At 44.0% G+C, this 10,356-nt stretch overlaps 1 protein-coding gene across 1 annotated transcript in view; it reads right to left on the reverse strand.

Moving 5' to 3' along the window:
- The window catches only part of GABRR2 (gamma-aminobutyric acid (GABA) A receptor, rho 2), a 40,817-nt gene that overhangs the window by 8,369 nt on the left and 22,092 nt on the right, over nt 1–10,356 (reverse strand). Inside the window, exons 3-5 of the mRNA XM_009887502.1 lie at nt 8,956–9,023; nt 5,134–5,357; nt 1,064–1,146 (exon numbers count right to left, since the gene is read on the reverse strand). Of these exons, the coding sequence (XP_009885804.1) occupies nt 1,064–1,146; nt 5,134–5,357; nt 8,956–9,023 (375 nt within the window). The remainder of the gene's footprint in view (nt 1–1,063; nt 1,147–5,133; nt 5,358–8,955; nt 9,024–10,356) is intronic.

The raw sequence follows: 10,356 nt of genomic DNA on the forward strand, positions 1-10,356 counted from the left end.
AGGAATGGGGAATGAAAAAAGGATTATCAAGATGGCCATGGGGCTGGAGCACATGGCATACGATGAGAGGCTGAGGAAGCTGGGTTTTTCAGCTGGAAGAAGAGCAGTCTGTGGTGGGGTTCAACTGCCGTCCTGCTGAGGGTCATACAGAAGACGAAGACAGGCTTTTTTCAGGCTTTTCTCTGAGAGGTAGAGTGAAAGGACGTGAGGAAAGGGATGCACGCTGTAGCAAGGGATTTTTTTCCCAAGCAAGTAACAGGAAACCTTTTTCAGGATGAGGGCTGTAAAACATTTTAACAGGTTGCACAGTAAAGTTGTGGAGCTGCCATTACCTTGGAGATGTTCAAAACCCAACTGAACACAGTCCTGAACAACACACTCTAAAACTCCCTGCTCTGACCTCAAGACCAACCTGAAACTCTCCTCCCAATCTAAATTACCCTATGGTTCTGTTGTTTGTAGAGGAAAATTTCAGTTAAATAGCTGGGAGGACCTCAAAGCAATTAGTTGTTAGTCTTGGCACACCCTGGAGAAAGTTTACAGAACAGCCATGAAAATCTCACTGTTTAAATCAATTTCTCTGCAGAGTAACTCCTTCCCAAAGAAGCTGAGCCCAAGTCATGATTTTTGCAGGATAAGGATTATATCATACATAAACCTCATTGGTGGTGAAATTTAGAGAAAATTAATGATCCTTATACTCAACTTTTTATTGTGACACTTGAAAGCACCACCTTCCTGTCAGAAGCAATGAACAGAGCAAAACTTCTAGCCCAGATTTTTCATCAGCAAGCTACTGAGTACTAGTATATGTTGAACATTTCTGTTGGTGTTTTTTTTGAAAACTCCATCTACTAAAATTCATACAAAGATCCTTTACGTGCAAATTCACTTGTCTTGCAGCACAAGGGCTAGCCAACACAGTAAGTCAATAGAAAGACTCCCAGTAATTGGTGAACTTTTTTTCGGGCTCTAAAATAGACCGTAATCTGAAATGTGTCCAGTCTACGTGTATGCAGCCAGGCATGGAGCATATCTAGCTAGAAACATAGACACAACATACAGCTTTCCAGCTCCAGAGAACACGTCTGGGAGTCCAGGGGGAAGCGGCTGAAGTCCATGTTACACATTGCTGTCACTGTGATCCTAGAAGTCGAAAATGAGAAAGGTTGGTTTCTATGAGGAGCATTGAGGGGAGAACATTAACAGAGATAAATCATTCTGCAACTTTAAAGCCAGCAATTATGTGTAATGTTAGTATAAGATCCCCAGGAATATGCCTACCAATTCTCCAAGTCCAAGTAAGATGGAGACACAGACACTCCAAAGGAAGCTGTAATTTCAATACCTATCAGGGAACTAAAGTTCTATCTTGGATATTGCAGTAATACTAATGTCAATATGGATAATTCCACCATGTTTTACATCCAACTATTTTCCTACAAGAAAACAACATAAAATAATGTCACCATTTACATTTGAAGATTTCCTCATGTCCAGTTTGATTAAGGTTTCCTCATTTTCCCCTTTGCTCAGTTCCCTCCATAGTCACCCCAAAAATGACCCAAGCCAGAGGAACATGACCAACCTTATTACGAGCCACAAAATTCCTCCAGTATATAAATTATTAAATCAAAAGCAGTTTCTTGCAGCCGTCAATCAAATTCTTTTAATCTGGAGGGTGTTTTTCTGGGGCAGGGGGTGTAAAATGGGTGCAGCTGGTCGTCAACAAGTGAGATTTACCTCTCTTAAGTTTGTGTCTCAGCTAAAGAGCTGCAGCTACCACAGCTCCTGGTTTTAAATGAGTCCAGTTGTGCACATTACATAACAAGTCTTCCAGTGGGTGACTGAGCTTTTGTCTTGTGGACAGATTTGCCGTGGAGCTCCCGATTTAGTAGGGGCAAATCAGCTGTGAGTCATCATTTCAGAGGCCAATTTATGTTGGCCATGACCATTTTCTAGATTCGTTGCAGATGTTGATAAAGAACTTTTCTTCTGTTCAAGGGATTGTGATCCAAATCCTACTCCGACCTACACACTCATCGCCCCTGAAAAGTACACGCTGTTCTTTTTGACTATAAAACTAGAGCAGAATTTCGCCACATGAGCTAAACTTAAAGAAGCTTTTTGGGGTTATGCTCCGGAAGGTGTATTGTAGCAATAACCTCCCACAGTTGTGTGTAGCATTTAAACATCGCACAGCTTAGTCTCATTACAACGTGCTATTTTCTTTCCTTGGGGTCACTTAAACAGTGGCACAACCTGTGGTCATTAACAATTTGTTAGTCAGGGGCAGCACAGAAACTCAGCTCAGCAATAAGATATTCCTCAACTAAAGCCCAGTGCCAACCCCATGCAGATATCTCAAGACATCTTGACATATCATGGAGGACATTTCCAGTGCCACTGGACACCCACACTTAGGCCGCCGGATCACATTCTGAGTGTCCTAAACACCACCAGGCCCCAATATCATGCAGATTCTTGTTGTCCTTGGATTTTATGAATCAAATTATCCTTTTAAGCCCTGTGCAGTCAGCCGCGGTCACTCACATCCTTCTCTCTCATGGGGTAACATTAGGAAGTCACACCACCTCCTTGACAGATCACAGAAAATTTGGAAAGTAAAAACTCTGCATGTGGGCAAATGAGCAGACCTGAGCAATGCTAATGTTTTCCATTAAAAATACTTGTTCCTTCATTTTGGCTGTTGAGCACTGGTAACTAGTGGCATGATGCTGGCTTTAGCGCATCAGAACTGTGGGATGTGAGCAATGGAAACCGATATTAAATTACAATCTGTAGAGGAGGTCCCTACCCTTCTCCTGCTCTTCTCCACTTGATGCTGACCCAAGCTTACATCTAACCTCCTTCTTCATTTTTCTTTCTCTTTCTTGTCTCTCCTGCTGCACGGCACCTTCATCCTCATGCAGTTCTAATAAAATAGACAGTGTCTTTAGGTGTTTAGTTAAGGTGTGAGTAATCAGACCTTTCATGCAATAAATGGATATATTAAATGGGTTCAGAATAGGGAAAGTGTTCCTAAGTGTTTGGTCAAGATAGGATTTTTATCATTAAGACCACGCAGAATGAAGTGGCCACATGGTGCATACTGTCTTTCTTACACACACAGAGGTTTCTTTGTGATTTTAATAATTTGTCCTGGGTTTTTTAAACAAATTCAGTAGAATTATATTTGGCCTATGAAACCAGTGAACTTTAGAGTCCCCAGCTTCAGTGGGATATTGTCCTACTTGGGACAATATCGCCCACTATGTTCATTCTTCAAAGAGAAATAGCCTCCTGAATCAAACTTCATAAAAAAACTTCCCTTGTTTTTAAAAATTATTTTGCCACAGCTGAATTGAATAAGTTCCAGAAAAAGCCTAGAACAGAAATCCCTGTGTTACAAAACATTCAAAGGTCACTGTACACTGAGGGCATGTTTTCTGTCCTGGGGAAATATTCTTTTGTCTGAGCTCTCAAGTTTTCTTCCTCTGGCGGTGGCTCTTTCTCTGCATCTCTTTTTGCATTCTTCTGAAGGAAATGAAATCTGCTGGGTTGCTGATGTGAGCTGCCATAAAGGTGGCCTGGTTAGAAGGGAAAAATCACTGCGTAAAAGAAAATGTTTGCTGAAAAATACTGAGAGAGAAAGGCCCGCCAGCCTGGGAAGCTGCAGCATCCTTGAGAAGTGCAGCCAACCTCTTTGAAGTGCAGCTGGGTACCTAGAAACCTGAGACATCCCAAGGTACCATCAATAAGTGCAAAACCAAGGGACTGTAACAGCAACTTATTCTCTGAAAAGGTGGAAAACAGCCTGGAAAATAAAAATTGGTCTGAAAGAACAAAAAACACCATCATCTAGTAGCTGTTCCAGGTGAAAACCAGAAATGAACAATACCTATTGCCTGCTTGAAGTGGTGGTGTCCTATTCCCTCTTATGTCTCTGTAATTAACGAGGACTTAATTTTTAGCCAAAATGGAGCCTCTCTTTCTGAGAACTTCCCATGCTGCATGTACTTTTCCAGTCCTAAATAGGTTGAATTTCCTGCATGAACTTTCTGCCAGGTCTTGGACTCTCACACCCGGCTGACTCCAGACTTGGTGATGTGGACCATCTCTGAAGTGAGGCTCTGTCTGTTGTCTCATTGGTCTCCCTCTCGGCCCACTTTTGGGGTTGTTTTGGTTTGTCCTACCACCTGTGGCATAATTTGGTTCACCTGATGACAGTATCACTTGATACCAGTATTATATATCTGTATAAGCAATGTATCATAAGTATATCTGCTGTTATGTTGTTTATGAGTTGCTCCACTAATGATAAATTTGTAGTAACCTGTAATAATATATACCTACTTGGTTATTGCTGTTATTGGCTGTTGCTGTATGATTTATTGTTGCTAAATTATTGATTGCTGATAGTAATTTGCACATATATTCACTTTATTAATCATAGGTGTACTGGCTAGTGGTGATTTTGTGGTAGCTTACTTCTTGCTAGTGGTGATTTTTGTGGTATTTTTGGAATCTAATAAGGTAGAGAAGTTTAGAGGATAAAGCCTCCATGTCCTTGTGAATCCTACAAACCCAGTCACAATCTCTGTACACCCACAGGCAGGGTAACCCTTTAGGTCATGACAGACATGCCGCAGGATTCTTCCAGCCAACAAACCTGCTAGAAAATCAGGGACTATGGGGTGTCTTTAATGCTGCCATTTCAGCTTCAATAAACTAAACTTAAACCTTTACACCAACATTAAAATAAAAAAAAAAAAAAGTTTTTCTAGACAAACAGGAAGCAAAATAGGATAATTATAGAGGTCACCATCTGGTATATCAGCAGCTTCCAGTTTAATCACACACTGACCCCGCGATGAACATTCCCGCTCAACTAAGCCCTCCTTTGACTGCAAAGAATTAGGGGAATGTTTCCCCCCAGGAGAAGATTATCCTGTTACTGCCCACAGCATGGTTTCTTGCAGCTTCCTGTAAAGCATCTTGTACTGGACGTGCTGGAAACAGGGCTGTGCAACAGCAGTGGGAGTAGGAGGGTTGGCAGTAGTAGTCCAAAGCCACACTGGGAGCAAAATTGACAATGAAGCCCTGGGGGGTGTTTAGGAGCAGCGCCATTACCTCATGCTGTAGAGGACATGACCATCGGGGAACACTCGCAGCATGATGTTGTCCGTGGTGGTGTCATGAATGAAGGACCTTTTGGAGTGCACAAAGAAGACATCAGGGACCCAGATCTTCTTCACTAGCCTGCCGTCAAAGGTCATGCTCTTGTTGGTGGTGCTGGGAAATGAGAGACGCTCATCCCTCCAGTAGTGCCTTAAGTACAGAGTCATGGTGAAATCCTTCACAAAAAAGGAAGAGAACCAGAGTCTGTCAGTGTTGCTTTCTACACCTACGAAACACCAGACAGAAAACTCATTCCTACCAGGCAGATGAAATCTCTCCCCTCACAACTCCTGTTTCTTCCCTAGACCAATGCTCTTTGTGAACAGATTTTCCTGACAAAATAATTTCAGCCAAAACAAAACATAAAACCCCAATCAATATATTACAGTACTCAGTAATATTCAGTCCTAGAAGGAATATAAATAGACCCCAAGACAAGCACTGCCCTGCAGAAATGATTCTTCAATCCTGTCAAAATTATCTTGAAGGGCTATGCTATCAGTAGCATGTTCAAGAGGAAAAACTTTCAGAATTAGCCTAATGGTCAGGCTAGAAACTAAGCAATCTATCCACAAAAGAACGAAATTGTTGCAAACAGCAAGCAAGTGAGAAAACTGTTCTTCCTACTGTACAAGTATATAAATAAAGCTCTCTCTTAAGCTCATTGAGGGGGCAGGAGCTTCAGTCACACAAAGGAAAACATCTGTTTGTTGATCCCAACCTGGCAGCTGCTGCTTTCAGAGCTGAACCCACTCTCTTGTGCTGAGAGATCAAATACACTTGTTTTCTTTATATTGCCAATTAAGCCAGTGGTTACAGGAACTGCAGCTGCCAAGCCCAGGCAGGGAGGAACACAGACTGGGATCTCTTCCTAACTACTCAGCAACTGCTTCCTAAAACCACCACCACCACCACTGCCACTTCATTTTGCTTTGCCAATGACAAACTGATTAACCCAACTATCCGTTTCAAAGGGCTGCCCTGGCAACAGTGTCATATTGCCAATAGATTTTTCATGAATTTGTCAAAGAAGCCTCCAGTGCCAGCCCTCGCCGTGCTGCCCTGCATGAGGCAGACCTGGCCGGACACCTCCCTCTCTGGTCATGGCAGAAACCTGCTGGAGGGACACTTCTGCTCACCTACCTGCAGGTCCCCACCGTGGAAGACTGGGCCCAGCCTCCATTCCCGCTTACCCCAGGAATGCTGCCAGCTTCTGTTCCCTACTGGCCACTGGCCACCTCCCCTTTCCAGCTACAGTCCCAAAGAAACTCTTCCAGCAACTGCTGCTACCAACAGGGCTTAGGTTGCAACCTGACTGGAGAAGCCAACCTCAGGGGCTGGATGAGGAAAGCACATCACCTTGACCAGTGCTGGGAAAAAGGAAAGCAAGGAAGAGGCATAACTGATGATTTCTTAGGAGGCACTGCCATTCACACCAGAAGGAAAAAAAGGGATAAAAAATGAGCCTGGCTGTTCAGGGTGACCAGCCCTGACCAGCCCTCCAGCCATGATGAGAGAGGAGGGCCAGGCAGCCCCAGGCCACAGCTGCAGAATGCCTCTGGGCAGCTCCATCATGGGACCACAGGGCAACTGGGACTGATGTGGCATCAGCCAGTCACCCCCAAGCGTGACTTACAGCCACTGGGGGGGGCACAGAAACTGCCGGTGGGGACAGCATGGGAAGGGCCACACCTGGTAAGTGGTGTGGCCCTTTCCCCAACCTCACCAAGCAGGAACCCTCTCCTCTCTCACCTTCAGCACCCTTCTCCCTCCAAACAGGCCTCCAATGGCCATCACACAGGGCACCAAGTGCTGCCACCATCAAGCCCAAGTGGCAGCTGATGACAGCTTCTAAGTACAAAATCCAAATTATGGATGTTTTCTCATGGCGTGAGTCAAATGAGGTGGTTTGCAATCACTGACAACTTGTTCCTTTCTCACCAGCACATACACTAGTTACAAAGAAAAGGCATTCATTTCACCATTGATGAGTAGGAAAATCCCTTAGGAAAAAAGTTTTAGGAGTGAGAGAACAATAGTACCAGCTGGAGGCACAGCGAAGGAGCATAGACAAGTGCTTCACTTCTGGCAGCACATTTCACGTTTGTGCCATGCTCCGGGCAGCCTTGAGAGCATCCCCCACCTGTGCACACAGCAGCAGCCATCTCCAGTTGGGTGCTCCTTTGGGGTAGCCTGTTCAAGCAGCGGTAGGCAAAGGCTTCCTGACCGAGGGTACCCATTTCCAAGGCCACTAATCCTTCATAGCAGTTTGAAAGAGGTCCTGCCTGCAGCTCTGCCTTGCCTGCAGCAGGAAGCCCAGGAGGGCAGCCCAGTGCAGGCACAGCCAGCCTGGCTCCCCTGGCCATGCTTACTGCCCTCTCTCCTTTCCGCCAACGCCCATGCTTGGACAAACTGCTGGAAAACCAAACCAGCGTAACCCAGACAGACCTGGGAGACCATCATTCTACCCCAAACATAAATCAGCAACTGCTGTGGAAAGTACTTGTCCTGTGCTTGGAAAATAGGACTGTGGAGATATCTACAGCAAAGGGAGAGAGAGCTGCCCTCGAAGCTTTCTGATGGGCAAGATTTTTCTTGAAATCAGATGCTCCTGACACAAAGCATTGCAAGTTATTCACATGGACTAGTTAGGTCTTTTTGCTGCTACGGCATTTTCTTGATATATTAGAGCTGCAAGTCTCCTCGAGACAGCCATTTCCTGTGATGAAAGTTCCCACGTTCTTCATTGCACGCGTCCCCCCAAACCCTCTCTGTTGATATCCTGGGAGGCAAGCTCCCTTCTTTTAGTGAAGATGTAATTGCACCACAATAAAAGCTGATTGCCCTAATTGGCCTAAAGCTCTTCCTTTAAGTCTTCATGTTTTGCCTAGACCAGAGAAGGTGCCCAAAAACAGGGAAGAAAAGGCAGAAGGAGGAAAGAATCAAGAATTCATCTTCTCCTCTATGTTCCCCTTTCCACTTCTCTTTCTAGTGTTCTTATTCCATTTCATATAGTTAAAAAACAAAGCAAAACAAAACAAAAATAACACAAAACAAACCATAAAAACAAACAGGAAAATGCTTGTGAACGCTCTTTCACTGGGAACACTTTGAATCCTGTTGAGGGTTAACAACGGCCTGTATTTCTTCCTGTTTTTTAATCAATAAAAAAATAAAGGTACTAAATCACAATTGAACGCGCTGCAAATTTCCTGAACAGCATCATCAGTGACTGAAAGATTATTCCCCCACACCACTTCGGCGGGGGCAGTTCAGGCTCCCCCCGGTCGCTCCCACTCATTCACCTCAGTGAGGTTACTCCCAGTAGTGAAGAAGGAGCAGCAGCTCCTTCTCATTTACGTTGCCAACTTAATTTCTAATCTGCCTCCCAGAATCAAGAATTTAAAACAAATGGACTCAATGGTCCCCTAAGGAATAAAACTCTTGCAGTAAGGACGGCTTATGTGAACTTCATCATATACCTTCAAATCTTCCTAAGCATCTGTTTATATTTTTGATTGTGATAGATCCTTCATAGCACTGATTATTCTCCCATTTAAGGTCCCCTTTTCCTTCATATTTTTAATCTTTATCCGAAGATACAGAGATAAGACTTTGATCACCTGGTTTTGTCAAGTCTCTTGTTCTGAGTATCAGCCTCTTCGAATTTCCCGAATTACTTTCATCTGACAAATCATTTGAAATCCAGAGGTTTCAAGTGGGTGGGACTTTTTATGACTAGGAATAATTGAGGCTTAAAAGAGGATTACATACCATGTCAACCTCAGAAATACTGTCCAAGCTTTCAAGTTGCACATCCACCCCAACAGGAATTGCAGGGCCTGTAAGAGAATGAGATTTAGATATGTAAATAACTGTTCTTTTATATCATCTGCATTTAACTAGCACTATAAGGTAGCATGCAAGACATTTCTGAGCTTATGTTATACTTTTCTGTCCATGATTCTTCACGAGGGGGCTGGTGGAATAGTCTGTGAATGACCATGTAAGGCCCCTTTTGAAACACTAAATTATCTTCCTCTTGGCATACACTGCAATGTTGACACTGCCCAGACAATCCAGAGCTTGGATGAAACATTTGCATATGTTTTTAAAAGCTGAGCCATCCCATCATAAATTTTAGGCCTTTATGAACAATTTTGGCCCCAAGAACAGGGGACTGAGAAGAAGAAACTGCAAGCAATGAAGCATTCCTTGTGGGTTTCTCATTTCTTATCAACAAGACAAGCTGCATTAAACTCTCAAGAGCCCATCACCATTTTCATTCATATGACTCATGGATGATGTTACTAGTTTTCCACAGTAGTTTTAAAATTAGCAACCAGAGAATTCACAAAGAATAAATAAGCAAAACATATTCCATAATAAATGCATACTCCTCTATTACTAGAAACACTGTGTCAAAATTTCACTGTAGACTGCGGCTCGTTGATGATCAGGACCTCCTCAGGTTACTCAAGTTCCAGAGTGTGTCCTCACACAGCTTTTTTCCCTTTTGCAGTGCATTGGTGAGGTAAGTGTCTACAGAGATGTGCACACCAAGTACGACCCACCAAGACAGCCCAGCAGGAACTGCTGAGGAACAGTCTAGTTGGACCCACTGTTACCTTGAGTATTACCTCAATGTCTGGCAGTGGGTCCCACAGGGCTCATGCCAATGTGAGTATCTAGAGGATATCTCCAGCCCGGGCACTGTCAGCGAGAGACCGTGGCGAAGGAAGCAGCAGCTCTGCAGACATGTCTGGGACTTGCCCAGCAGAGATTAAGTTTCTGAGCACCATAGCGGCCTCCATGAAGGTTTACAAAGACTTTTAGCACCTAGATTTTGAACCTGATTGGCAGTTGGATGATATTTAAGAGGCATCACAATCCCTTTGTAGATCCAGACCCATATTTGTGCAGTGCCATGCCCAGCAGGGCCTGCTGCGTGCATGTATTTAGCTATCGTAGCATCTTCCTCAAGACCACATCCAAGCTCTGAATACACTGTAAGCCTATCAAGACAGCAGAACTGTCTTGGAAGATGCCATCCATCCTGCTCCTGTACCTGCAGCAGCACGCACAGACCCACACAGATCTTCAGGGCTTTTGAACACAGCCTTACATTTTCCTCTGCTGGAGGAGAAAGAAGCACCAACCTGGCTTTGGTAGGGA

Source organism: Charadrius vociferus, unplaced genomic scaffold, assembly GCF_000708025.1.
Source record: "Charadrius vociferus isolate BGI_N301 unplaced genomic scaffold, ASM70802v2 scaffold185, whole genome shotgun sequence".
Taxonomy (NCBI): Eukaryota; Metazoa; Chordata; class Aves; order Charadriiformes; family Charadriidae; genus Charadrius; species Charadrius vociferus.